This window comes from Pelophylax lessonae, assembly GCF_965119305.1.
Source record: "Pelophylax lessonae genome assembly, chromosome: 9".
NCBI lineage: Eukaryota > Metazoa > Chordata > Amphibia > Anura > Ranidae > Pelophylax > Pelophylax lessonae.
This window is the reverse complement of record NC_138776.1, coordinates 192,349,675-192,374,680: the sequence shown is the minus strand read 5'-3', so window position 1 is coordinate 192,374,680 and position 25,006 is coordinate 192,349,675. Positions and strand designations below refer to the sequence as shown.

At 40.2% G+C, this 25,006-nt stretch overlaps 1 protein-coding gene across 1 annotated transcript in view; it reads right to left on the bottom strand.

Annotated features, from left to right (window-relative positions):
• LOC309564291 (uncharacterized protein) overlaps nucleotides 1–25,006 on the bottom strand; it is a 117,944-nt gene that overhangs the window by 15,419 nt on the left and 77,519 nt on the right. The window contains exons 9-13 of the mRNA XM_082268917.1: nucleotides 15,104–15,265; nucleotides 12,639–12,788; nucleotides 5,852–6,004; nucleotides 5,609–5,761; nucleotides 3,496–3,576 (exon numbers count right to left, since the gene is read on the bottom strand). Of these exons, the coding sequence (XP_082125043.1) occupies nucleotides 3,496–3,576; nucleotides 5,609–5,761; nucleotides 5,852–6,004; nucleotides 12,639–12,788; nucleotides 15,104–15,265 (699 nt within the window). The remainder of the gene's footprint in view (nucleotides 1–3,495; nucleotides 3,577–5,608; nucleotides 5,762–5,851; nucleotides 6,005–12,638; nucleotides 12,789–15,103; nucleotides 15,266–25,006) is intronic.

Here is a 25,006-nt window from a genome sequence, read left to right as displayed (position 1 = left end):
GCTCACCTAAAAAGGGAAAATTATGGCGCTCTTTCTTTAGGTGTTTGAAGTACCTTCTTTGTTTAGATGGAGACTCTACTGGCTCCTCCCACTTTAGGGCTCCCTTAACTACCTTAACCAGGGTAGGGACCAAGGCAAAATCAAAGCCTGTGCCAGGAGTATCCGATTCGTCCTCACTATCCGAGGAGTTGAAGCCGGAAATGCTCTGCTGAGAAGGGCCGGGAGTACTGAGGCTATCCCTAACAGGGATGTCTGCCATACCAGCCGAGGGGCTACAGGTGCGGTCAACCTCCAGGTTTTGTAGGGATTCTTAGACCACCCGTCTAACCAGGGATTCCACCTGCTGGTTATCATTCGCCCTTTCTCTAGAGGCATGGGCAAAACATGCATCACATAGTGATTTGCCATCAGAAACACGTGCTGCACAACCCCAGCAAGATCTTCTATCAGGGTGTCTTTGTGCTGATGCAAGCGTGGAGCCTTCCCTGTGATGTTTGGTAGAAGACTTGTGGCGTCTAGTGCCAGGAGATGTGTGATGACGTTGTGACCTAGTAAGGTCCTTATCTTCGCGTGCTTTAGTTTGTTTATCAGACCTAGAAGGGCTAAGAGAAAAGGGAAAAATTACCCCTACTGCCCTAAATCCGAACCGTACAGGGATAGGTAAAAATAATACCACTCTTACCTGTAGAGTAAGGGTTGGCCACTGGGGGGCGGTGAAGTATCCATACTGCTCTTAACAGGAAGACTAATAAACACAAGTATAAGGAAGTGCTGCATACACCACAGACTGCACACAGACATCCAGCAGGATTAAGCTTACCACTAGCAGAGAACGATCAAACACAGGGAAGCCGCCGCATATGCCCGCAGTACAATCCCAATGTGACCCACTGTGACAGCAGTTTAAATTTGCAGCCAGATGATGACGTCACCGCCCCCCCCGTGACAGACAGCATCAGTGCGCATATGTGAGCACGAACAGCCACTCCACTGCGCCGGCACAGCCCTCAGACACCCAGCGGTGACCCGGAAGCTGCGCTGGGACACAGGAAGAGCCGGGGCCGCAAAATGAAACACACCTGAGTTCCAAAACACCGCAATACAAATACATATACAAAAAATGGCTGCCATACGTTACCAAGCACGCTCCAAACCACGGTCTGACCTGGGACACGAAAACCTCCAGCGCATCGATTCGGGGTGTATTAATGGGCCTCCCGCTAGTAGCTAGGACGATTGGCCGTATTCAGCTTGCCCGCCAGTGGCCAGGCTTTATGCTTCTCCAATGCATGGGATTGCACACCCGTGTCCTACCCCGCTAGTAGCTAAATTATAGTTGTATAGTTGACTTAAAGTGATTGTAAACAATCACCTTGTAAAAAAAATGTAAATTAGAAATTTTCCACATTTTGTCATGTTAAACATGAATGTATTTTATTGGGATTTTATGTGATAGACCAACACACAGTGACACAAAATTTTGAAGTGGTAAGAAAATGAACGGTTTCCAAAATTTTTTACATTTGTATTCAGCCCCCTCTGAGTCAATACTTTTTAGAACCACCTTTCGCTGCAATTACAGCTGCAATTCTTTTTGGGAATGTCTCTACCATCTTTGCACATCAAGAGAGTGAACTTTTTGCCCATTCTTCTTTGCAAAAAAGCTCTATCAGATTGGATGGAGAACGTTTGTGAACAGCAATTTTCAAGTCTGATTTTTAATTAGATTTAGGTCTGGACTTTGACTGGGCCATTCTAACACATGAATATGCTTTGATCTAAACCATTCCATTGTAGCTCTGGTTGTATGTTTAGGGTCGCTGTCCTGCTGGACGGTGAACCTCTGCCCCAGTCTCAAGTCTTTTGCAGACTCTAACAGGTTTTCTTCTAAGATTGTCCTGTATTTGGCTCCATCCATTTTCCCATCAACTCTGACCAGCTTCCCTGTCCCTGCTGAAGAATAGCATCCCCACAACATGATGCTGCCACCGCCATGTTTCACGGTGGGGATGGTGTGTTCAGGGTGATGCACAGTATTCGTTTTCCTCCACACATAGCGTTTTGCTTTGGTTTCATCTGACCAGAGAACCTTCTTCCACATGTTTGCTGTGTCCCCCACATGGCTTCTTACAAACTGCAAATAGGACTTCCTATGGCTTCCTTTCAACAATGGCTTTCTTCTTGCCACTCTTCTATAAAGGCCAGATTTGTGGAGTGCACACCTAATAGTTGTCCTCTGGACAGATTCTCCCACCTGAGCTGTGGATCTCTGCAACTCCTCCAGAGTTACCATGGGCCTGTTGGCTGCTTCTCTGATTAATGCTCTCCTTGCCCAGCCTGTCAGTTTATGTGGACGGCCATGTCTTGGTAGGTTTGCAGTTGTGCCATACTCTTTCCATTTTGCGAAGATGGATTGAACAGTGCTCCGTGAGATGTTTAAAGATTGGGATATTTTTTTTAAAACCTAATCCTGCTTTAAACTTCTCCACAACTTTATCCATAGTTACATAGTAGTTGAGGTTGTATAAAGGCAATAGTCCATCCAGGTTAACCTGTGTAGATGTGTGTGGACACATTCATTTCCCATACCCCTGAATGTTGTAATCTTTAAGATGTACGTCCAAGAGTTAGAGTATCCTTGACCTGTCTGATGTGTTCCTTAGCCTTCATAATGCTGTTTGCTCATTAAGATTCTCCAACAAACCTCTGAGGGCTTCTCAGAACAGCTGTATCGATGCTGGGATTAAATTATACACAGGTGGATTCTTCTTGCTAATTAGGTGACTTCTAAAGGCATTTGGTCCACTAGATTTTAGTTAGGAGTATCAGAGGAAGAGCCGGTTTCACATAGGCGCGACCCGACTTGCCGGGGCGACCTGTGAAGTCGCGGTGCACAGCTCGCACCGCGACCTCGGAGCGGCATGCATGGACTTCATATCATTGAAGTCAATGCAGGTCGCTCCAGGTCGCCCCAAAGAAGCTCAGGACCCTATTTCTAAGTCGGAGCGACTTGTGTCGCTCCTATTAGAACGGGTCCTGTGCGACCAGGTCGCCTGACAACTCGCCCCAGTGTGAACGGGGTCTAATAGGGTTTGAATACAAATGCACGCCACACTTTTCAGATAATTATTTGTAAAAAATGTTGAAAACGGTTTATTATTTTCCTCCCACTTCACAATTATGTGTCACTTTGTGTTAGCCTATAAAATCCCAAGAAAATATATTTACATTTTTGGTTGTAACATGACAAAATGTGGAAAATGTCAAGGGGTACGTACACTTTCTCAAGGCACTGTAGAGAACTGATCATGGTGTGCTCTTCTGCCTAGTGTGGTCAGTTTTTATTAGTAAAGCAGAGGGACTAGCAGAAACACCGGGGATTTCACACAAAGGAATCAATACAAAGAGAACAGGAGACTTTCCTATACAAGTACATGGTACAGCAGCCACATATCAGGAATATGAATTGTTGGGGTAAAAAACACTTTAACTAACCTTTCTTTAGAGAGGCGACGGTCCTTTCTAGAGCAGCTACTTTGTTCTCCAGATTTATCATTTTAGTTGAAAGGGAAGCATCTGAAAATCATGAATTACCTTTTTTATAATCATTAGTGTAATAAAACTAAAACAGAGTAACAGACACAACCAATGATAATATCATAATTTTTTGTTTTTATTTATCAAACACATGTTCATGAAAAGATTTGAGCTGGTCATAGGCATACACATGATTCTAAAAGATCATTTAACCTGTCATGGGAGAAATCAATTAGTTGCCATTAAAGGGGTAATAAACCCAAAAGCAAACTATTTTATATTACTGCTTACAAACGCTGATGTGGCCAGTAAGTCCATTATTTTTTAACAGAACAAGCTGTCCTGCAGATGTAGCAGTTTAGACTGTTGAGACAAACCATTTACCACTGACAGGGGTTCTCAAAATGATCAGCTTTTATTTATTAATGTAAAAGCATTATCCCAATTTTTTTTTTTTTTTAAGCTGTTGCTGTAACTGCTTGTGTAACTGCAATGTGAGCTAGAGTTTGGCTTCAATTTATTAGTGTATCTACATCGTCTGGTACATCTAACACTCCCCAAACTGACAATAATGCTGTCCAAAGGTGCCCCTGTGCTCATTCATCCAGAGTAAGGGCACTCTAATACAGAAGGTGTGTTACTGGACAAATCACCAGGTGAAAACAGAGGGAAAAAAGCCTGAAAGCCTGAAAAAAAAAAAAAAATGAAAACTAATCACATCTATGGATTGGTAAGCAGCAATATATTATATTTTTGATTTTGTGTTTGATAGTGCTTTCCTGAAATGTTATACGTTTTCACCCCAAAAAAAAATATGAATGTATTTCAAAGTATATTTATCCATGTGTCCTAGAAAATTACCCTAGCTCTCCTGCAAAAGTGAGTTTAAATTGTAACATAATATTCTTACCAGAAAGGTATGATTGCCCTCAGCAATTCACTTTCATGAGTTTTGTGAAGAATAGAACAACTGTATTATTGTCTCTAAAAGTGTTTGTCTGTGTGTTTAGGGGTTGTTGCACTAAAAAGTTTAAAGTGACCTTAACCACTTCTGGACCGGAAGGTTTTCCCCCTTAATGACCAGGACATATTTTGCGATTCGGCATTGCGTTACTTTAACAGGCAAGTTTAGTTTAGTTTAGTTTAACGGTCGTGAGACACTGTCCTTTTTTTCCCCCCACAAATAGAGCTTTCTTTTGGTGATATTTGATCACCTGTGCGATTTAAATTTTTTGCGCTATAAACAAAAAAAGAGCGACAATTCTGAAAAAAAAAAAAATATATATTTTGCACATTCTGCTATATAACATTCTAAAAAAAAATGTGTTTTCTGCTACATATTTTTGGTAAAAAAATTGCAATAAGCGTATTTTTATTGGTTTGCGCAAAAGTTATCGCGTCTACTAACTATGGGAAAGATTTATATCATTTTTATTTTATTTTATTTTTTTTTACTAGTAATGGCGGCAATCTGCAATTTTTAGCGGGACTGCGACATTGCGGCGGACAGATCAGACCCCTGACTGAAATTTTTGACACTTTTGGGGGGACCAGTGACATTACTACAGTAATTAGTGCTAAAAATATGCACTATTACTGTACTGACACTGGCAGGGAAGGGGTTAACATTGTGGGTGATCAAGGGGTTAAATGTGAGCCTAAGGGAGTGATTCTAACTGGGGGGCCTGGCTTGTGAAATGACCATAGAGACCTGTGATCCTATATAGAAGGATCACAGGGGCTCTATGATCATTCCAGGTAGAAGAACAGGTAGCTGTGTTTTCAACAGCTGACCGTTCTTCTCTCTCAGCGGGGAATGATTGCGGGTGTCAGGCGGCGTTCGGAGCCACCTGACCCGTGCATCAGCTTCCCCGGCGCGCGCTTGCCCCCTAGCTGCCTCCAAACGACCGACGTAGCCCTATGTCGGTTTGCCTGGGAGAGCCACACTGCCGCAGTAAATGTGGTCGGCAAGTAGTTAATATAAGATCACATTATATTTGACAAACTGTTAACATATATATATATATATATATACATATACACCATTTCCATGAAAGAAAAAAGACAGTACCTGAATCTCCCTTGTCTCCTTTTGCACCAGTAGCCCCTTTAGCTCCTGCAGTCCCTGGAGGACCTGTGGCACCTTTTAAACCAGCTGCTCCTGTTGACCCAGCTGCCCCTGCAGGACCTGCTGGTCCTCTGTCTCCTTTTATGCCTTGTGTACCTTTAGGAGAAGATTACATTTTCAGATATAATTCCAATTTACAAATGGACCTTATTCATCATCTTTAGAAGGTTCATATTTCTTTTATACCTTTATCTCCTTTATCTCCTTTTGCACCAGCGCTTCCCTTTATTCCTGCGATACCTGGAGAACCGGAAGCACCTTTGGCACCTGCAATCCCAGGAGTACCTGCAGCTCCATTGGCACCAGGTGGTCCTCTTTCTCCCTTTAGACCTTGAGCACCTAGAGATAAATATGTTAAACACTTTAAACATCATGTATAAGCATGGTGGAAAGAACTAGCACCTTTTTTTATACACATCCCATACCATATGTGGGATAAAAGTGTGATGACAGTTGCTAGGGTTGAAGAATTAGTTAGGATAAGTCAACTTATTTGGATATACTGTATCATTGCCAGATATTGTCTATGGAAGTCAATAAATAAAAGTGTATATATCCTTCATGAATACTTCAATATGATTTAAAGAGAGATAACTATGTCATTATGAAAATTGTAAAAGAATAACTGAATAACTCATGACTGGGGTATTGCCCATGTTAGGGCTGCCGTAATCCCCCCAAGACCTAACACTTTCCGTTCCTCTTTACCCTCCCCCCAATGTAATAACTTAGACCACACACTTTACATTGGGTTTTAAAAATGGCCATAGCAGCCTTTTTATTAAAACAAACATCTTTAACAATAAAAACTCTTAGTTACATAAAATTACATACTTCAAAATATAACAGAAACCTAACAGCCTAATGTAACTATCTACACTTCCCCTCAGTCTTAGGATTTTGAAGTGAATGACCAACCGGCTGTATCTGGCACCCACTCACATCTCTATGGCCCCCAGACGCAAAATACACTGGCTCGGGGACAATTGTTTAACAATACACCAGCCGATACTGCCAAATAATCAATCACATGACACTTCTGACACTTAACAGGGCAGGTACACCATACTGAAGATGGGCCCCAACCCCTCATTCTCCAAAGAACGTAACCATCCCCTGCCTTCAAAACCCATCAACCTCTGCCTGCTGCTACGACAAAAAAAAAATGCCCCCACCCTATGAAAAAATGGAGACACCCCTCCAAAGTTAACAAAAACTGAGGGCGGGTGGGAAGGCAAATCTTTACCCTGCCCTGTCCCCTTGCAAATGGTGCCCTTAGCACCACCTTCTGCCAAGAGACCACCATTGCCACAACCTGCCACATCCTGCCCCACCCCATCAGGTAAGGCTTATCTATTTTAATTACACCTTCCAATTAACCCCTGTTATGCTGAGCCCAGACTGTCAAACCCAGTCATGTAGGCCCTCCACTTAGGCTGCTCCTACATCTGCAGGCCTGATCTTTATATTGTTACCCTGGATATTTAAATGATGTCCTCGCTGTTTCCCTTATGTGCATTTTAACCAGTTTCCATGCACACCAAATCAACATCAAAAGCCTAAGAATGTAACAGGGAGTCCCAAAAAATGACATGGTATGTTGAAATGGGATTGAACATTTGTGTTACTGTTATTACCTCCCAGCCATCGTCATAATATTTTTTTAAGATCTGAGAAACTGAGGCTGTGCCAAAAAAAGGAAATGTGTCTTGCTCTACCCCATTGTAGCCTGAGAACTTCCAATGGCAATTCCAGACAACCATCCTTTAATGTCTCAACAACTAACATCAAAATTTCTCCCGAAAAAGCTAAATACCATACCAGAACTCCTTTGGAGGCCTTTCAATTATCTTAAGTTTGGTTCTTCTTTATACATGTTTTCTGCTATAAGTTAACATATAAAAAAGTCAGCAAGGGTGTAACTACAGTCATAGCAACAAATAATGCCACTCTGGAATTGCAAAAAAGAGTGGAGTGGGGTGTTTGATGGCTGTTGCTTCATATTTTAAAAAGAATTGTAAAGTTCCTGGCTCAGGGTTTTGGAGGCTTAGGACTACTTTTTGTACAATATTTACACATTAATGAAGTATTAAAGCTAAAATTTTAACTTTGCCCTAGAGCTAAGCTTATAGAAAGTCTTACCTTTATGTGCCATGGAAACAGCCCAAACCATTCAGCAGATATGGTCATTAACTTTAACTGATGATGTCACTGATGCATGCACGGTACTCTCTGGGTTCACAGAACACTGAGGGGTTGATTTACTAAAGGCAAATATACTGTACACTTTGCAAAGTGCAGTTGCCCTCTGCAAGTGCAGTTGCGCCAGAGCTTAGTAAATGAACAGAAACTTTTCTGACTTCCATCATCCAATCATGTACAAGCAAAAATGCATTTTTTTTTAAATTATCCTTGCATGTGGTTGGGTATTCTTTGCAAAGTGAATGTTTACCTTATTTACTAAGCTCTGGAGCAACTGCACTTGCAGAGTGCAACTGCACTTTGCAAAGTGCACAGTCTGTTTTCCTTTAGTAAATCAACCCCTCAGTGTTCCATGAATTCAGAGAGCATTCAGGGAGGCAATAGTGACGTCATTGCGGCCTGGGCATTCACATGAATGGAGAGTGCAAATCTGGACTCTGAAATCTTTTCCAACAGGAAGCACCAGGAGTGGTAGCAGATCTCTGCTGGAGGGCTCTATTTGAAAGGTAAGTCTACCATAATATGCTAGCATGTGGTGCACGCAAGCACATCATGGTAAAATCCTGCATTTTACATTTTTTTTTTTTTAAACCACTTGAACATCAGGCCTTTTCTTTGCTTTTGCTTTTTGTTTACATGTAAAAATCTGTATTATTGGCTATAAAATTGCTTAGAACCCTTAAAATGTATAATTTTTTTAAAGCAGAGGCCCCAGAGAAAAAAATGGTGGGTGTTGCAATTTTTTATATCAGACGGTATTTGTGAAGCGTTTTATCAAAAGCAATTTAAAAAAATACACTTTAATGAATTTTAATGCAAAAAAAATACAACACAATACCCAATTGTTTGATAAAATATAAAATATGATGTTATGATGAGTAAATAGATACCAAACATGTCAAGCTTTAATAGTGCGCACGCCTGTGAAACAGTGACAAACTGTGTACATCCATATTTAGGCAAATTATCTATAAGCAATGTTTTAAATGCCTTTAAACAGGAGGCCTGGTACTAGAATTATTGCTCTCAATCTGACGTTTGCGGTGATACCTCACATGTGCGGTGTGGTCACTGTTCATGTACTTACATGTGAGTTCACATTTACGTGTGTGCACGGAGAGACAGGGCGCTTTAAAACATTTTTAAAATTTCCTTATTTTTTTATTTTTTTACATTATACCTTTCATTTATTTTTTTCTCATCAACTTTATTGCTATAACAAGGAATGAACAACATTTGTGATAGCATGTTCAGTAACAGGTACTATTTCCTGAGAGATATGGAGTCTATTAGACCCCAGATCTCTCCTCTGCCTTTAAAAACATTGAGTCAAACTAAGATCTGATGTTTTTCCCAAGCCAGCAATAGTTTGTTAACAACCGACGAAACCGGGAGTGACAAAATACTTGTCGCTTACGGTCTCTTAGACCATAGATATGATTAGAATATTATGGTGTGGGGTGGTTTTTCAAAAGTTGGGCTTGGCCCCTTACTTCCAGTGAAGGAAACTCTTAAGGTCTCAGCATATCAAGACATTTTGGACAATTTCATGCTCCCAACGTGGTGTGAATAGTTTTGGGTTTCCTCTTCCTTTTCCAACATGACTGTACATCAGTGCACAAAGCAAGGTCCAATAAGATATGGATGAGTGAGTTTGGGGTATAGGAACTTGACTGGCCTGCAGAGTCCTAACCTTTGCAATGAATTAGAGCACAGACTGCCAGCCAGGCCTTTTCTCCAACATCAGTGCCTGACCTTCCAAATGTGCTTCTGTAAGAATGGTCAAACATTCCCATAGACACACTCCTAAACCTTGTGGACAGCCTTCCCAGAAGAGTTGAAGCTGTTATAGCTGCAAAGGGTGGGCCAACTCAATATTGAACCCTACGGACTAAGACTGGGATGCCGTTAAAGTCCATGTGCGTGTAAAGGCAGACGTCCCAATACTTTTGGTAATATTGTGTATGTTTGGGGTCTAGGCTGTGTGACAATCATGGCTCCTTCCATAGATACGGTGAAGAAAACACCATAGGCATGAGGGGACTAGAAGTCAGGTAATTGAAATTATTTTCTGGGTAAAAATAAAGATACAAAAGCTTTCTATGTCCAATGCAGCAATCACATTTAAGGACTGATAAGCTGCAATATATTACATTTGGATTTTGGATTTGGATACACTTTAAGGGGTAGAAATAGGGTCCGTATAGGATGCATTACATATTACCTGCCATGGATGGAAACATTTTGCAATGGGGACCTATGAATTATAGTTACATCTCTGAGTCTCGGTTCACACAACAGCGATGACAGACAGCGCATGTGATTCGGAGCTCACTGCTCTGAAAATCCCATGTGATGTCTGTGCGATGTGAATTCAGCCATACAGATTGTATGGCTGAATTTGCATCGGATTCAGACAGAACACACACAGGACCATTTTTTGGGTCCACCTCAGAATCAGATCACATGGTGGTTCACACCAATGCGATCCGATTCATGTCCGAACTGTCAGTTCACACTACGATAAGCGAACTGATCTGGGGGTGTTGTTAACTACCTATTGACACCCCCCCAGCGATTGGCATATGGCAGTGTGAACTGCCTGCTATTTGAATGCGATGCGGGAACCCACAGTGGATTTGCAGGGTTCCCGCATTGCATATATGTGAACGAGGACTGAGAGTCAGGTAATAGTAAATGTGAATGTACAGTAGATTGTTCCTCTGATGTATCATTATATTGTTTCATTAATAACAATAAAAGTAACATTTGAAAATGATTCATTAATATAATGTCTATACCTTGACCTCCATTGTCTCCTTTGGCACCAGCAGCTCCTTTAACTCCTTGAATTCCTGGTGGTCCTGTTGCACCTGTAGCACCCTTCATACCAGCAGTGCCAGTCGCACCGGTTGCTCCTGTACCTCCTGCTGAGCCTTTTTCCCCTTTCAGACCTTGCGGGCCTGATAAAATAAATAAATATAAAATATATATATATATATATATATATATATATATATATATATATATATATATATATATAATGACCAATTTAACAGACCACAATTTTTTTATGCTAACAAATCTTTAGCATGTGCTGCTATTAAAATATATGAATTGATTAGTACTATATTCCATTTACTAGAATTTACAAAATATATAATAAGTAATTACTATTCTCTGCATTTTAAGGGTTTCAAATTAAGGAAATAAACCACATCTAAAATTAATAGAGCCCATTCACAAATTTGCTTTGTGATAACTTTCAGTAACATGCCATTTCAAATGAATGCACATATACAGTACAGGAGAATGCTATAGCGTGCTGCAACATACACAGGTGAAAACTTGTGTGAAAAATAGTGCATCCATTGTGATGCACGTACAGTGATCCAGTGGGCTGCATGTACACAATGATGGGAATTAACTACTTCAGCTCTGGAAGGTTTTACCCCATTAACGACCAGTTCTTTTTTTGCGATTCGCCACTGCGTTGCTTTAACTGACAATTGCACAGTTGTGCTACTCTATACCAAAGTAAAATTGATGGCTTTTTTTCCCACAAATAGAGCTTTCTTTTGGTGTTTTTTTGTTGTAAGAGGAAGGGGTGGGCTCTCTAGTGTAAACACTAAACTATTTACATATGTGATTGGTCACCACAGCTATCACATGGTTCAGTATTGCTCAAATTGGGTTTATATACTGTATCTGTAAACTGAGCTGTTCACTGATTCCTCAGTTCACACCAAATTAACTGACTGCCTGAGGGTGATTTCTGCATTGCTGGTTTTACATGGCACTACAGAAATAAGTGACCACCACTTAGCTGTTTCAAAATGTATAGCAGAACATAAGTGATTAACGGAGACTACAAATGACTGTGCTAATGCATATTGCACAGGAGTGTTCCACTGTTGTCACCATCAAAAAAACCTGCCCTGAGAAAAGACATGCAGCATTTGTTAGAGTGGATGCATTAAGGCAGAAAGTGGCTGCAGGGCCGGCCCTACGGGTCCATTGGATCTAGGTGGCACTTTAAGAGGGGTGGCAAATTGATGCCAAAGATTTTTTTTCAGAAGTTTTGTGTGTCATCCAGGGGTAGCCATTATGCTGCCCTGTAAAAAGGCTGCCCTGTGCTCACACACAGTCTAACACTGGCCGTTAAACACCCGAGCACACTTGAAGAGTTAAACAGTTTTTTCGCTGGACTAGGTGTCCCCATAAGAAGACTTCCCCTCTGTAATTGTTCCATGACAACTATAACATTTTGTATTATTTATCACTTTCTTTAGACATTGGACACCTTGCTGAATTAAGAGGGGGAAACTCTTCAGTGGGGCACAGACTGCTTTAAAAGCAGAAAAAAAGACAGTAGTTCCAACTGTTCTCCACTCTATTCAGTATTAAAAGGCAAAAATGTTTTGGCTTAGATATGTTGGAGATACAACAACTTTAAGCTTAGTCTATTGCAGTTCATAAATAGGACACTAGATGTCGCTAATGCTTAGTGATATGCTATGCATTCTCTATGATGTGTTGTCATTTCCTGTACACTGCACTGTACTTGTTGGTTATCTCTTCCTGTCTGTTGTTCTTATTACAATGAGGTGACATGTTTGATTCCTGTGTTATGTTCTAATAAAGAAGCCAGTTCCTGTTTACTCCACAATGTCTGATCTGAATGGACTCCGCTGCACCCAGTGATCGCACTCTGCAACAAGATACACTTTAAATCTAGTCTTAGTTAATATGGAGTCATTTCACAACATACCTGGAACTCCTTTGTCTCCTTTTGCCCCAGCAGCTCCTGTAACTAAGACCCCGGGAGGACCGATTGCACCTTTAGCACCTGGAGTGCCTGGTGTTCCTGTTGTCCCTGGTGTACCATTTGCACCCTTTTCCCCTTTTACTCCTTGAAGACCTTTAAACCATAGATTGCAAAGGATTGTTAACAGTTGTAAGAGAATATAACAGCAATACAACCACAAAACAGCAAGTCTTAGAGTGCAATACACATATAAAACATGTTTATAATGGTAAATATAGGAATATCCGAGATTTGTTAGGCACTAATAGTGGTTGCAATCATAACCCCTTACAGAAAATGGTTCAGAGAAAAACCTGCCAATTCAAACAAAATAAACAGTGCAGAAAGCACAAATAACTATCCCACATACTGTACAAGGAATTAAGAAACAGTGCATGTTTAATTACATTAAATACAATGTTGCACAGTTCCTAAAGAGTTCATACAACAGGACCAGAGGTTGCTGAACCCTCCAGCCATGGTCATCAGTGGGATATAGAACAGTGGGCTTCACCGGATCCCAAGGAGTAGTGCATGTCCTTGTATGTGGTATGCTCAAGTACTCTGTTTGCACTGTTTTTGTCGTTTAAGTAATAGGAGAATGAATCTTTAGTCAAAGATTAGGTTGTGTAAGTAATGCTGTGATTATTCACATCAGTCTAGCAAACAGAGCCTGCTCACACTCTACCTGTAGGCTTCTCATGGCGTGAGATGGCTATTCAATTACCAACATTATTTGGCCATTGGGTAATATGGTGAGGGGTCCTCATTGTTTGGATTGATGTGAGGATGGTACTGGACTAATAAGCATTGATTCATTAAATCAAAAGAAAAGAAAAGTAAATAAAAAGGCATTTCATCTCTGATTTCTCATCCGCTGCATCCAATCATATTTCTTGCCTAATTTCTCTAGATTTGTTACTGTAGGCAACTTGTTTTGTGCGAAGTTTGTTTTCATGTTTTTAATGGATCATCTTCCAAGTCCAGCATTCATATAGAAAAACTTAACAGATTTGTTTTTTTTAAGGTCCCATTTTCAAGGTTATTGATTATTGGCATTAAAAATAGCACATACTATGGTCAAAATGCAGTCTTCTGATGTACGATACCTAACAGCTAGTCAGAGGTGAATGGTGGATGCAGACAGGCAAGAGATGCAAAGTTTGTTACATGAAAACTCGTTAACTGTCACTTAGTTCTCCAAATGTGAAGTATGTTTAGGCATTAAACTTCTTCTGGATGCATTAAATATCTCTACAGTTGAGAAGCCTGTAGTTCTTTGTGTTGGAAATTATCTTAAGAGATCCATAATGAAGGATATCTGTTCCGTGGTGTAATAAACATCTTTGGGTCTTTTGATAGTACACTAGTGGTGTTCACTCATTTAGGAGTGTGGATTCCCTACCCCTAAATATTAGTTTAATAGAGCAGTGAGGCACAGGTAGAGGGGAATTTCACACAATAATATTATGCTGTTCCATCTACTACAAAAAAAAAGAAGGGGTCCAAGGATCTCAAGGATGGAGTGTAGGTTCCCAAAAAATGAATAGACACCAGCCGTCTTAGATTTCCTGAGACAGTCCTGCATCATCCCAGGCTGCCTCCCAATATCACGGCATCACCCATGTTTGAGTTGCTGAACATGCATGGTAACTCGAAAAAGGGCATAACTGAAGGAATTGCAGCCACAATTTGTTGGTTCCTGCATATTTAGAGGTTGAGGCTGAGAAGCCCAGAAAGCAAATTGGGAAATTGGGTGTGATCTTGGACAAGGGGAATCTCATAATTTTGAACTAATGAATGGAAATGTCAAAATTGGGCCCTCAAGCTAACTTTTATCAACTGGAAAATAACAAAAAGTAGCCTGTGATTGTTCTTACTATCTAGCATGATTCAGAAGTGTGTACTCACTTCAGAGAGATAATATCTAAATAAAATTTGTACAGATCATTTACCATTCTTTCATGAGATGATATGATCTACAAACACTTGCATGTACAATAAAGGTAAATTGTTTTAGTCAGATTGCCTTGATTGCCAAACACCTCACCCGGCCCGAATGGTTAACAGGTAAAAACAGCCTCCGTTTGATTCATCCAGAGGTGAGGTGTGTGGCGGCCGGGCTATCTCTTTCTATTTATACAGTGTACTTTGGATCTGGATTAGCCTTTCCCTAGCCTGCACCCTCACTAGTCAGCGGCATCCAATTCATCTGACCTTGTTTACCTGAGCGGGGGGTCACCAAGCTTTTATCATGGGTCCCAGATTGCTTTGATTGTTGGAAAAATTTCCTGTTTCCCTAACAAAAAATCCCCAATAAAACAAAAACAATACATTTATGGCAGCTGTTTTTATAGTTTTATTTGAGTTTATAGACAACAAGAAACAACATATTTTATATATTAATAATAGCATTAGGCTTATGTTACCTATGGCCCCTTTGTCTCCCTTGGCTCCGGGAGCACCGATAGCACCAGGATTTCCAGTGGGTCCTGCTGCACCTGGAGCACCTTTAGCACCTGAAGCTCCAACAGCCCCTGTTGCTCCTGAAGGACCAATTATGCCCTTTTCACCTTTTGGACCTTGTGGGCCTAAAATTAGAAATAGTGGGGGTAAATAATTGTTACAAGTTTGGAAAAAAAACATAAATAATGTAATGCTTTTGTCTAAATCACAATATATATATTTTGAGTTTTGTCCTCTGGTCTTATTGATTTTCTTTTGTGAGCTAAAGCATCTCTTTGAAAATATGTCTACATGGATATGTTTCATCAAGATACATTTTAATTGTATAACATCAGTAATAAATGTAAAATCAAAGCATAAATAGCTATTTTTGACAATTCAATAAAGGTCCTTTTGAAAACGTCACAGGAAGTGACGAAACGCGTCAAGGTTGTGGAACGCACGTCAGCACACTACGCACCACGTAGAACGCAAGCCGGAACACTCCGCTCGCCACTCTGCTAGGAGGTGTTTGTAAGCGGTTTCTTTGCCTGCAAACTTGGAGTTTGAGTCTTTCTTTGCTCCGATTTTTATGAATATTTGATGAATAAACTTTTAAAATGATAATACACTATCTGGAGCCTTTCTTTTTACCCCATATCCTGAGGATCGAGATCGGGTAAGGAGGAACCTAACCTGTATCCCACAAGGATCATCTACAAAGGGGATCCCCAATCCGGCCTGAACGGCCTCCAAGCGCTGTAGGTCCTAGTGCTATACAGCACATAGGACCCAACAATTCTGGTAAGTCATTTATTTCTACCACAAGCCACAGGAAAAGAGGAATCCACGTCACGAAAGTCACAAACTTTTATTTATTGAGCACGAAGCACTTTGCACCTGATCACTACTTGAAAATACTTTATTTATTGAATTTTACATTTATTTTGTTCACATATATTGATCACCACCGGAAAATACTTATTTATCTATTTATCAATTCCTTGGAACTTTTTTTGATTTTCATGTGTTTAATTGATTTGTATTTTCACTTATACTGTAAAGATAAGTTTTCAACATTGTTCACATACATTAAGTTAATTGTTTTTCTGCGGCAAGCGCTGTATATAGCCTAGGCTATTTTTCTATCAATTATACAGAACTAACAGAGGTTCTAACCCTTCACCAATTTACCCAAAACTAAAAGTTTTTTTTTTTACTGGAGTTCAATTAAAACACCAAAAACGTTATATATCAAACATCAGCCATGCTCAGTAGTTTGTGTCACCTGGTTTGCCCTCGGGTCCGGTAATGCCCTGATCTCCTTTCTAACCTTGTGGACCAGCTTTGCCTGGAGTGCCTGGATTTCCCTTTAATCCTGGGCTTCCTGCTTCTCCGAGTGATCCTAGGAAAAGCCAACACACTGTTATATATCTTTACACATTGATATTATTGGTTCACTTTCTGTATATACCATCACACTATCTTAACATTTTTTATTAACATTCAATGAATATATGATAGAAGCATGCTGTACATATCAAATGAAAGATTAAAACATATCTAAACCAAGCAACAAAAATATATAATATATTACAGCTTTCCTGCCCTTAGTTTCCTTTTTTAGGCAAGTATTTTTTGCAAGTACAAAAAAGTACCTGCTGATCTTGATAGAAATCCAATATCCTTCTAAATTCCTGGGATTGAATTACAAACAATATTATGAGCTTTCCCATCTATCTTCTTTGAACCCAAAACCCCTCCTAAGGGAGATATGAAGAGGCAGAGATATTTGCCAGCCAAATCTGGACAGCAGCCTACCTGACAACACTGCCCCTCCTTAAATACAGTTTAGTAAGTAAGTTTTGTCACCCTGTGCCAGAAAGTAGCATAATCATTTGGGGGAAATAAAGTATATAAAAAAATAAATAAATAAACAAATGCAGTTTTGCCACATCTAAAACCGGCCACACATGGATCAAAATTGGCCGCTTCAGCAGGGCGCAGGGCCTTGGGTACAACCTGCCTGTCATGTAATTACTGACAGTAGCTCTGTGGAAGGCAGTGTTGATGGGGGGAATAGAGAGTTTTTTTTTCCTTCCCGCTGTGTAAGGACTGGTAAGCGACAAACTGGCGGTCATTGTATGTTTTTGGGTTTAACATTAGATACACTTTAAATCATATGGTTTTAACACACTACAGGCCAATTACTGATCTTTATTGCGTATGTACCCCCTTATAAAACAAACAATTTTGTTAAAATAGAAATTAAAAGCAAAACATTTGTGTATAGATTTAAAAAAAAAACATTGTAAACACTTTTTCCTCTTTTTTAGCTGGGAGAGGAGAAGTAACAGAACACTGAGCTTCCCAGAGAATGGCTGTGCAGAAGGGGAGGGGGGGGGGGTATCAGGACAAGTCTGATCATTGGAGGAGTTCCCATCATAGCTAGAGAACCTAGAGAACTGACCCTGGTGTGTTCTCCTACTTAGTGTGGTCAGTTTTTAAAAGGAAAGCAGAGGGACTAGCAGAAACACCAGGGATTTTACACAAAGGAAGAAATACAAAAATAACAGGAGCAAATGGTACATCAGGCACCAATATGAAATGTTGGGGTAACATTTTTTTAACTGTCATTATAGAGGACACAAATGACGTTCTGATAAAAATAACTACTTATCTGCTGCTAACAGAAAAATAACTGCTATTCATAATTATATGAATGTATTTTGTGATTGTAACCACTTCATTTGTAACCTATCTGTAGACGAAATTACCAAAAGCTGCTGCATGCATCTTTGGGTGCCTAGTTTCTATACACATGTATGTGTGTAATTTAAAGAAATATATAATTGCATAAAGGGGGCAGCCATGTTTTCTCATTGCACATGCAGGTTCTCCTTCTGCTTCAGGCTGAGCATACAGTAGATAGGTGATTTCCCCCATCCACACGGGTGAAGAGAATGGAGGAATACCCCATGCTGTACTATAGTATTCTGACAGCAGGGACTTCTCTACTGCCAGAATACATTGTTTAGCACTGGACCCACTGACTGATTGAAAAATTTCCAATATTCCTGTTCCATAGAAATTTTGATTCATCTACAGCATGGCCATGTTTACTGTCCCTTTCTCTTATTGCAAGTCTACTAGACAGGTCTGTTTTCCAAAAACAATAGGCTTATGATTGGACACCTGTCAAAGTATTTACCCCATCTAATTAATGGCCAGATTAGCATGTGCCCTAGTTCGAACTAGTCTTTTTATGTAGATATTTGTAATATTGAATTTTTATGGTCTCTATGACTCAATGGGATTTATTTATTAAAACTGGGGAGTGCAAAATATATTGTACCTACAAGTAAGTCTATAATAAGGCTTACCTGTAGGTACTGTGAATATCTACTAAACTTGCACTGTTTAGGAGATATTCAGAGTGCATGCAGCCAATTACATCATCGGCCCATGCGCTCTGAACGGCGGCTCCTACGCGCATGCGCGGGAGTGACGTCTTCATGGCTCCGGTCTCCAATCTCAGCAGGAGCTTGCGGACCCGGAAGCCAGACAGGAGGAACATGTCCGCTCTTACAGCGGTGACTTTACAGTGCTGGATGGCTTTTTTTCCAAAGTGAGTATTTCATAATGTGCTAGTATGCAAGGTGAGTATTTCTTAATGTGCTAGTATGTATCGCATGCTATTGCCTTGCAGGTTTTTGGGGTTTTTTTTGCACATCAACCGCTTTGATTGAACAAGCTGAACTTAGAAGCTGATTTCCGCCATAGGCAGCTACAGCAGATTCCGAGTGCTCCAGTTTTAGTAAATCTACCCCATTGTTTTTAAATAGTAAATAATCAGTTTTTTTTGGATTCCTATTCCAAATGTTTTCTATAAAAGACTCCATTCTCTCCGGCTCACTTTTCATTGTACATATTTACTCCATACTTGACAGCCTGAATATGAGAATATCATACAGGTTCTGTGTGCGCTGCATAGGACCTTCATAAATGCATTGAAAAACATCAGTAAATTCCAACTAATGAAGTTGATTCCAGGCATGGGAATTGGCTGGATTAGATTGCTTTCATAATTATGCCCCTGTGTGGATTTTAACTTAGCTCAACAGTTAGTAATCAAGTAGGTAGAGTGATTGCCCTGGAACAGAGCTCTCCCTAAAGACTAATCTGTAAGCGATGTATTATAAATTGGAATGAGCCAAATGTACCTGGTTTCAGGTCGAGGCAGGTTCACAGAACATGACAAATGTATAGGTGCCAAATCTAAGACCCATTGAAATCAATGAAACTGAATGCAAAAAAAAAAAAAACAGTAATAGCTATATTATTGTATAGGCTAATATGGCATGGGGGTCTGGGGAACTACCCTGAAAGACATATTTTATAAATCTGTTTGGTGGGAAGCAGTGATTTGTTAATATTTCTTTAAGGTCAACATTAAAAATGAAAAATTCCCCCTGCCCCATCTGTGCTGTGATTCAGTACAGCACAAGTCAGTCAACAGGTCCTGGTCATTGATTTATGACTAGTACCTACTGATCAGCTTAGCGAAGCACAGCTTTTACTAACAACACAGGGCTCTGTACATGGAGCACTGATGTGGCTGTTTTTTTTCTCCCTCTCTGATAAAACCACTAAGCGTGTGTAGCCAGGTAAAGGTTATGGCTTCCAATTCACACTAACCCATTTGGGAATCTAAGAGTTTATTTCTTTCCCGGGTTTTCTTATAGTTCCATTTATTATAAAACAAACAGGGGGTTTGTGCCCAAAAGAGGACAAAGGAAAAAGAAAATAAAAGAGAAAGGGAACAGCCAGAGCTGGATGGAGTGTGGGAATGCGAGCAGTGGAACACTGCTATGCTGCTATCGGACCCTTGAGAACCAGTGATTTGCCAAAATCCAAGTTAAAGCTACTATGGACTCATCCAACTATGACCTTGACAGGTATGCTGGAACAGTAGCAAACCTTAGTTAGGGAATAAGGATTTTAGGAACGTGTTTGCACTCATTTTTGCACTGTTGTTGTCATTATGCAAATTTATTCAGTAAATCTTTGAAACTTTGCTTCGCTTCGTCTGAAAGTTATTAAAGGGGTTTAATTGCAAGTAATGGGGGTGTAATGTAAGATAAAGCACATACATAGTCTACATCGCGGGTCAGATAAAGCACATTGGGGTATGAAGTCAACCGTACAAAAGTTCATAAAGTGTGAAGATACAAGTGATTACCAGGGAGAACAAAGGTTTCTCTAGCAGCCTACTATAAAGCCTGTACATGTGGCAGGTAAGATAGCCTCTTGCAGTGAGGGAGGTGTGGTCGGCAGTCCTTTGGCTGGGATCCATCTCCCATAGCAACAGGAGCAGATCTGCACCTCCAGGCCCCTCATCCTGTACACATGTATGAAAAAGAAAGTTACGTGAAGTGCATGCCTGGATTCAATTCTAGGTGCACGGCTGGATCTCATACCATTACTGGGAGTGAAAGAGGTGATACCCTGGACAGGTGGAGAGGCCTCCTATGTGACCCACACTTGGGGAACATGGGAACATGGAGCAAGTGTCACCCGCCTAACCACCCCTATATGTGAAGTACAGTTTTATTCTGTCATGTATAATAAATGGCTTTGCATAAATAAGCACTGTGGGCTGTAGGGCTCTAGAACCACTTGAGAAAAAAACCCCAAAGTATATGCAGGAACCTATAATTTCCTGTAGTTAATTTCAAAGAGTGGCTTTAACAGTATAATATATTGATAGGCGTGCTTTCAAGCTCACTCTGTCGCTGCAAAAAGCTTTCCACAAGAAGCACCCTGTGATAGAAGAGCATTAATAATCTCCTAGTCCTCTGCTAGTTTCTGGAATCTTTGCTGTGTTAACCACTTTACGTCTGCTCACATTGCTGCTACTGCAGCAATGTGGCTCGTTATCGTCCAGCGACGTAGACCTACGCCGCTGGACTCCTCCCCTTGAGGCTTGCTCCCGCTGTGTTCAGTCGCAGCGGGAGTCGGGCCAGGGGAGGAGCAGCGGCAATCGCCGCTGCTCTTCCCCGATCGTCGGGGAATCGAGTTTGGAGATCCGCCCGCTTGTGTAAACAAAGCGGGCGGATCTCCTAAGTGACAGGCAGGGACAGATTGCAGGATTCAGCATAGCTGAACATGCGATCTGTCCCTGTGTCACTCAGTCACCTCCCCTACACATGTCAGTAAGCACCAGGCATACATTAACCCCTCCCTCTCCAATAAAATTAACCCCTTCCCTGCCAGTGTCATTTTTACAGTAACAGTGCATATATATATAGCACTGATTACTGTAGTAATGTCACTGGTACCCCCAAAAGTGTAAAAAATGTCAGTCAAGGGTCCGATCTGTCTGCCGCAATGTCGCAGTCCCGCAAAAAAAAAATCGCAGATCACTACCATCGTTAAAAAAAAAAAAACACCAAAAATGACAGAAATCTTTCCCTTAGTTAGTAAACGCAATAACTTTTGCGCAAACCAATCAAAATACACTTATTGCGATTTTTGTTACCAAAAAGATGTAGCAGAAAACAAATTGGCCAAAAATGTAAAAAAACTTTGATTTTTACATTTTTTTGGGGGGGAATTTCATATAAAAAAAACGTGAAAAATATTGTTATTTTTTTCACATCCTGTACCCAGCTCCACGTCTGTAAGATGCCTGGTCCTCCAACATGTGCTGTGGTTCTATCCGCTGCCACCTGCATTACTTCAGAGTACAGTAGTGCAGGCTGACACCCCCAAAAGTGTTGGATGTGAAAATTCTGTTTTAGACCATATCTCTTAAACAGAGCAAAGATCAGAGGAATGGATAGTGGGATAAGTGAGAATTACCGCTTTTTGTGGATTTTTTTTTTTGTAGCAACAAAGTTGTGTAAAGGTCTGAACTGACACTTTTTCTGTCACAGAGAATTTAACCCATAAACAGTTTATTAACTATTGGTTTACAGAAAACGTCCTCAATACATTTTAAAAATAAGCCAGAATATTGAAGTCATTTTCTACATCTATAAACAAGTGTATATCTTTCTTTAACCATTATATTTACCTGGTTCACCCTTCTGACCAGGCCAGCCATCCCTTCCATCTCTCCCGTCTTTGCCATGTAGAGGTTCTAAACCTTGGATAACTGTGCAGACTACTGGATCCTTTTTAGTTTGACATGAAACTATTACAAATGTCATTGTTAGCGCTGTCCACACTGTTAGAAAGGACCCCATGCCAACAGGAATATGTCTGTAAATAAATCCAATGGTATTGTTAAAATTGAAAAATAATCAACATAATATTAATTGCATTTTCCTTATAGACTATAGATTAAACAAGGTTACTTCTATAGATTATTGGATTACAGTAGGTTAAATGGAATTTTAATCCACCCAATGATATAATAGTGGTATGAATGAATGTTGCTAAATTGAATTTCCAGCTGGCCACATTTTTTGGGAACTTGATTCCTACAACAAGAACTCCAGAGAGAGGTCAGTCACCCTTTTATTACGGCAACGGATAGGTGGTACTGGGCACCCAGATACAGAAATCTCTTCATCACAGCTGAACCCCATTCAAAGCTTTAACATCACATTTATTTTATTACCATTCAATACCAGCCCTTTCACCCCCTCCTGCCCAGGCCAATTTTCACAATTTAAATGACAATTGCATGGTCATGCAACACTGTACCCATTAATCATTTTGTTGAGACAGATAAATCTTTCTTTTGGTGGTATTTATTCACCCACTTGGTAAACAAAAAAAACCTGACATTTAAAAAAAAAAAATGTCTTCGTTTCTGTTATAAACTTTTGCAAATAGGTAATTTTTCTTACTCATTGATGTGCGCTGAGGCAGCTGCACTGATGGGCACTGATAGTCTGCACTGATGAGGAGGCACTGATGAGGCTCACTGATGAGGTGGCACTATCGAGCACTGATAGTTTGCACTGATGGGGAGGCACTGATAAAGGGGAAACTGATGGGCACTGATAGGCTGCACTGATGAGGACTGATTGGCACTGATAGGGCTGCACTGATAATCAGGGCTCTGATGACCAGTGCCGTGATTATCAGTGTAAAGAATGTACTGAGAACCTTGCCGGTTATCGGCTCTCCTTTCCGCACACAGTCAACGCATGAGGAAAGGACTGCCTATAACCAACAAGTTTACATGTGATCAGCTGTGATTGGACACAGCTGATTGCATGGTAAAGGGCTGCTGTGATTTGCCATTTATCACAATATGTTATTAGCGGTGTCCAAGAGACACAGCAGTCACAGATCACGCATGATGCGTGCCCCAGGGGCCAATGTTCTGGGAGAGAGCAGTGCTGTTGCTGTCTTATGGCTATAGCCTGGTACTAAAGTGGTTAAAAATTAGCAACAATAAAAAGGAACAGTTAGATGCAATGGGAGTTTGACCCTGTTTATTTAGAACAGATAGAATCAGTTGAAAAATATTGAAATTACATATATTTTGGGGTTTAAACCTTCTGTACACCTCTAAAATGAATGTCACTAAGTATTTTGCCATCAGTATGATTCTGTATTTAATAAAGGGATCACAGTCCTATTGCATTGCCGGTTGAGCTTTATGCTTTCTGTTCATTCCTAGTGGGTAAAAGCCATCAAGAGCCTGGTTCATAGTGATTTTTGGTACTGTGAGTTCTCAGCACAGAAATGTTAGATTAAATGTCAAAAGTTGAGTCACTAGGGGTTTAACGTTAAGAGTTACGGTTAAGCGATCACTAGTAGGTTAATATTAATTGATAGATTAAAGCCCACGTTTAGTTAATTTTTTTTAGATCAGTGCAAGGGATGGTACTTACATATAATGAGATGTAAGAAATAAAGAAAGGTGTGTGGCGCTGCCAGTATGCTCTTAATATTCAATACACATCTCCGAAGGTGTCAAAGTGCAGAAAATGTAATAAAAAATGTAAAAAAAGTAAAAAAAGTAAAAAAATGTGCTGTGTATGTCTTAATAATTCAAAAGTTGATACTGGAATAAGATAATAAATAAAGTGATGTCAATAGCAGGTGACTATATTATAAACACTTTTAAAGTGCCAAAGTGCAACAGTTCTGTGCTAGTGTATATCCTAATAATTAATAAATGGAATAAATAAGTGAAGTAAAATAGATAGTAGGTGCCTATATTTAATAAAAATGTGCACTGAAATGTTGTACCAGATCCAAAAATGTGGTAACCAAAAATGTGGAAACTTAGACTGGTGGAACCAATGGCAAGTATATGGTAATACCACAGCCTGTCACAAATGAGTGACGGAAGAATAAATTCAATAAATAAAACCAGTAGTGACGTATAGTATAATAAATTAAGTGGTTAAAAGGTAAACAGCTATATCTATCCTTGAGTGTACCGAATAAATAAAGTCCACTAGCGGTATAGTATATCAACAGGGAACTGTATATGAAACCTCACAGCAGGTATATGGAAAAATATAAATAAGTAGAACAACCATGTATGAATGTAGCAGCAATATTCAGAACATCAAATGAATAAATAGTCCATAAATAGTCTTAAAAATGGATAATCCCACAATTATAAATAGTCCATAAATGATTAGTGCAATAAATTCTCAGGAAAAAAGGTGACTTCAGTGCAGGTGCTTCTAAATATTTTTTTAAGGGTGCCCGAACTCAGGTGATCACTCTGTGCTCCCCGCACCCCCAGGACCGCACTCACCAGAGTTAGTCACCCCTACAGGGGTACCGAGCCTTGGGTATATAATTCTCTGGGTCCTCCTCTGGTCTCCCTGGATGGTCCTATGGACACGAGTGCTGTCCGGTAACCTGCCCGAGTCCTCGTCACACTATCCTTAGGATTGGGTATATCC